At 36.7% G+C, this 847-nt stretch overlaps 1 protein-coding gene across 1 annotated transcript in view; it reads right to left on the bottom strand.

The window, feature by feature from the left end:
- LOC107577854 (lysosome-associated membrane glycoprotein 1-like) overlaps positions 1–847 on the bottom strand; it is a 3,309-nt gene that overhangs the window by 346 nt on the left and 2,116 nt on the right. The window contains exon 2 of the mRNA XM_016263886.1: positions 680–746. Within this exon, the coding sequence (XP_016119372.1) occupies positions 680–746 (67 nt within the window). The remainder of the gene's footprint in view (positions 1–679; positions 747–847) is intronic.

Below are 847 nucleotides of genomic sequence, written 5' to 3' on the forward strand. Positions count from 1 at the left end.
TACTTTTCTATATTTTCAGATGCTCAACTGAGCAATCAGCATGTTTGAGTGTCATCTATCATCAGAGGTCCATCTTTACACCAAACGACAGAATCTGAAATGCTGCATATAGACTGCAAAATTATGCATTAACACGGCTTAATTTGGCACAGAGCATCAAAAACTATAAAAAAAGACTGACTGATCAAATGCTAATAATCACATTTATTCATCTAGCACTTAATAAATCAGTGTTAAACTGCTATATTGAAGCTCCTTTCTGTCAACATGTTTAATAAGAGCTCTGTGAATGATGTTTTATGGCATCAAATGAATAGTTCACCCAAAAATAAACATTCTGTCATCATTTTCTCACCCTCAAGTTCCAAACCTGTGTGTTTCTTTCTTCTGCTGATCATAAAAGATGATATTTTAAAGAATGTTGTTTAAAAAAAAAAACAGTTAACGGTAGCCATTGACTTCATTAGTATTTTCCCTAGTATAGAACTCAATGGCTACCCTCAGCTGTTTGTTTCTGTGAACACTTTTAGGTGAACTATAACTTTCAATTTTGAAAAGTGAATTTTAGACATTTGAATGCTTTCTAAGGATCCGTGGATGTCCTGTTCCTGCAGCTGAATCTGTACATCAGATATTAACTAAGCCGATTTAAAAGATCTAGTGCACTGAACAGCTGTACCTGTCATGTCAGGCCAGAAGGCAGAGACGTTCACAGCGCTCAGGTAATACTTCTGTGTAGTGGAGTTCTGCAGCAACACAAAACACCTCCATTATCATCATGCTATCATTACAGGACACTCAGACACACACTCACACTCTCTCTCTCTCTCACACACACACACACACA

This window comes from Sinocyclocheilus grahami, unplaced genomic scaffold, assembly GCF_001515645.1.
Source record: "Sinocyclocheilus grahami isolate Dianchi unplaced genomic scaffold, SAMN03320097.WGS_v1.1 scaffold7486.1, whole genome shotgun sequence".
In the NCBI taxonomy this organism is placed as follows: Eukaryota; Metazoa; Chordata; class Actinopteri; order Cypriniformes; family Cyprinidae; genus Sinocyclocheilus; species Sinocyclocheilus grahami.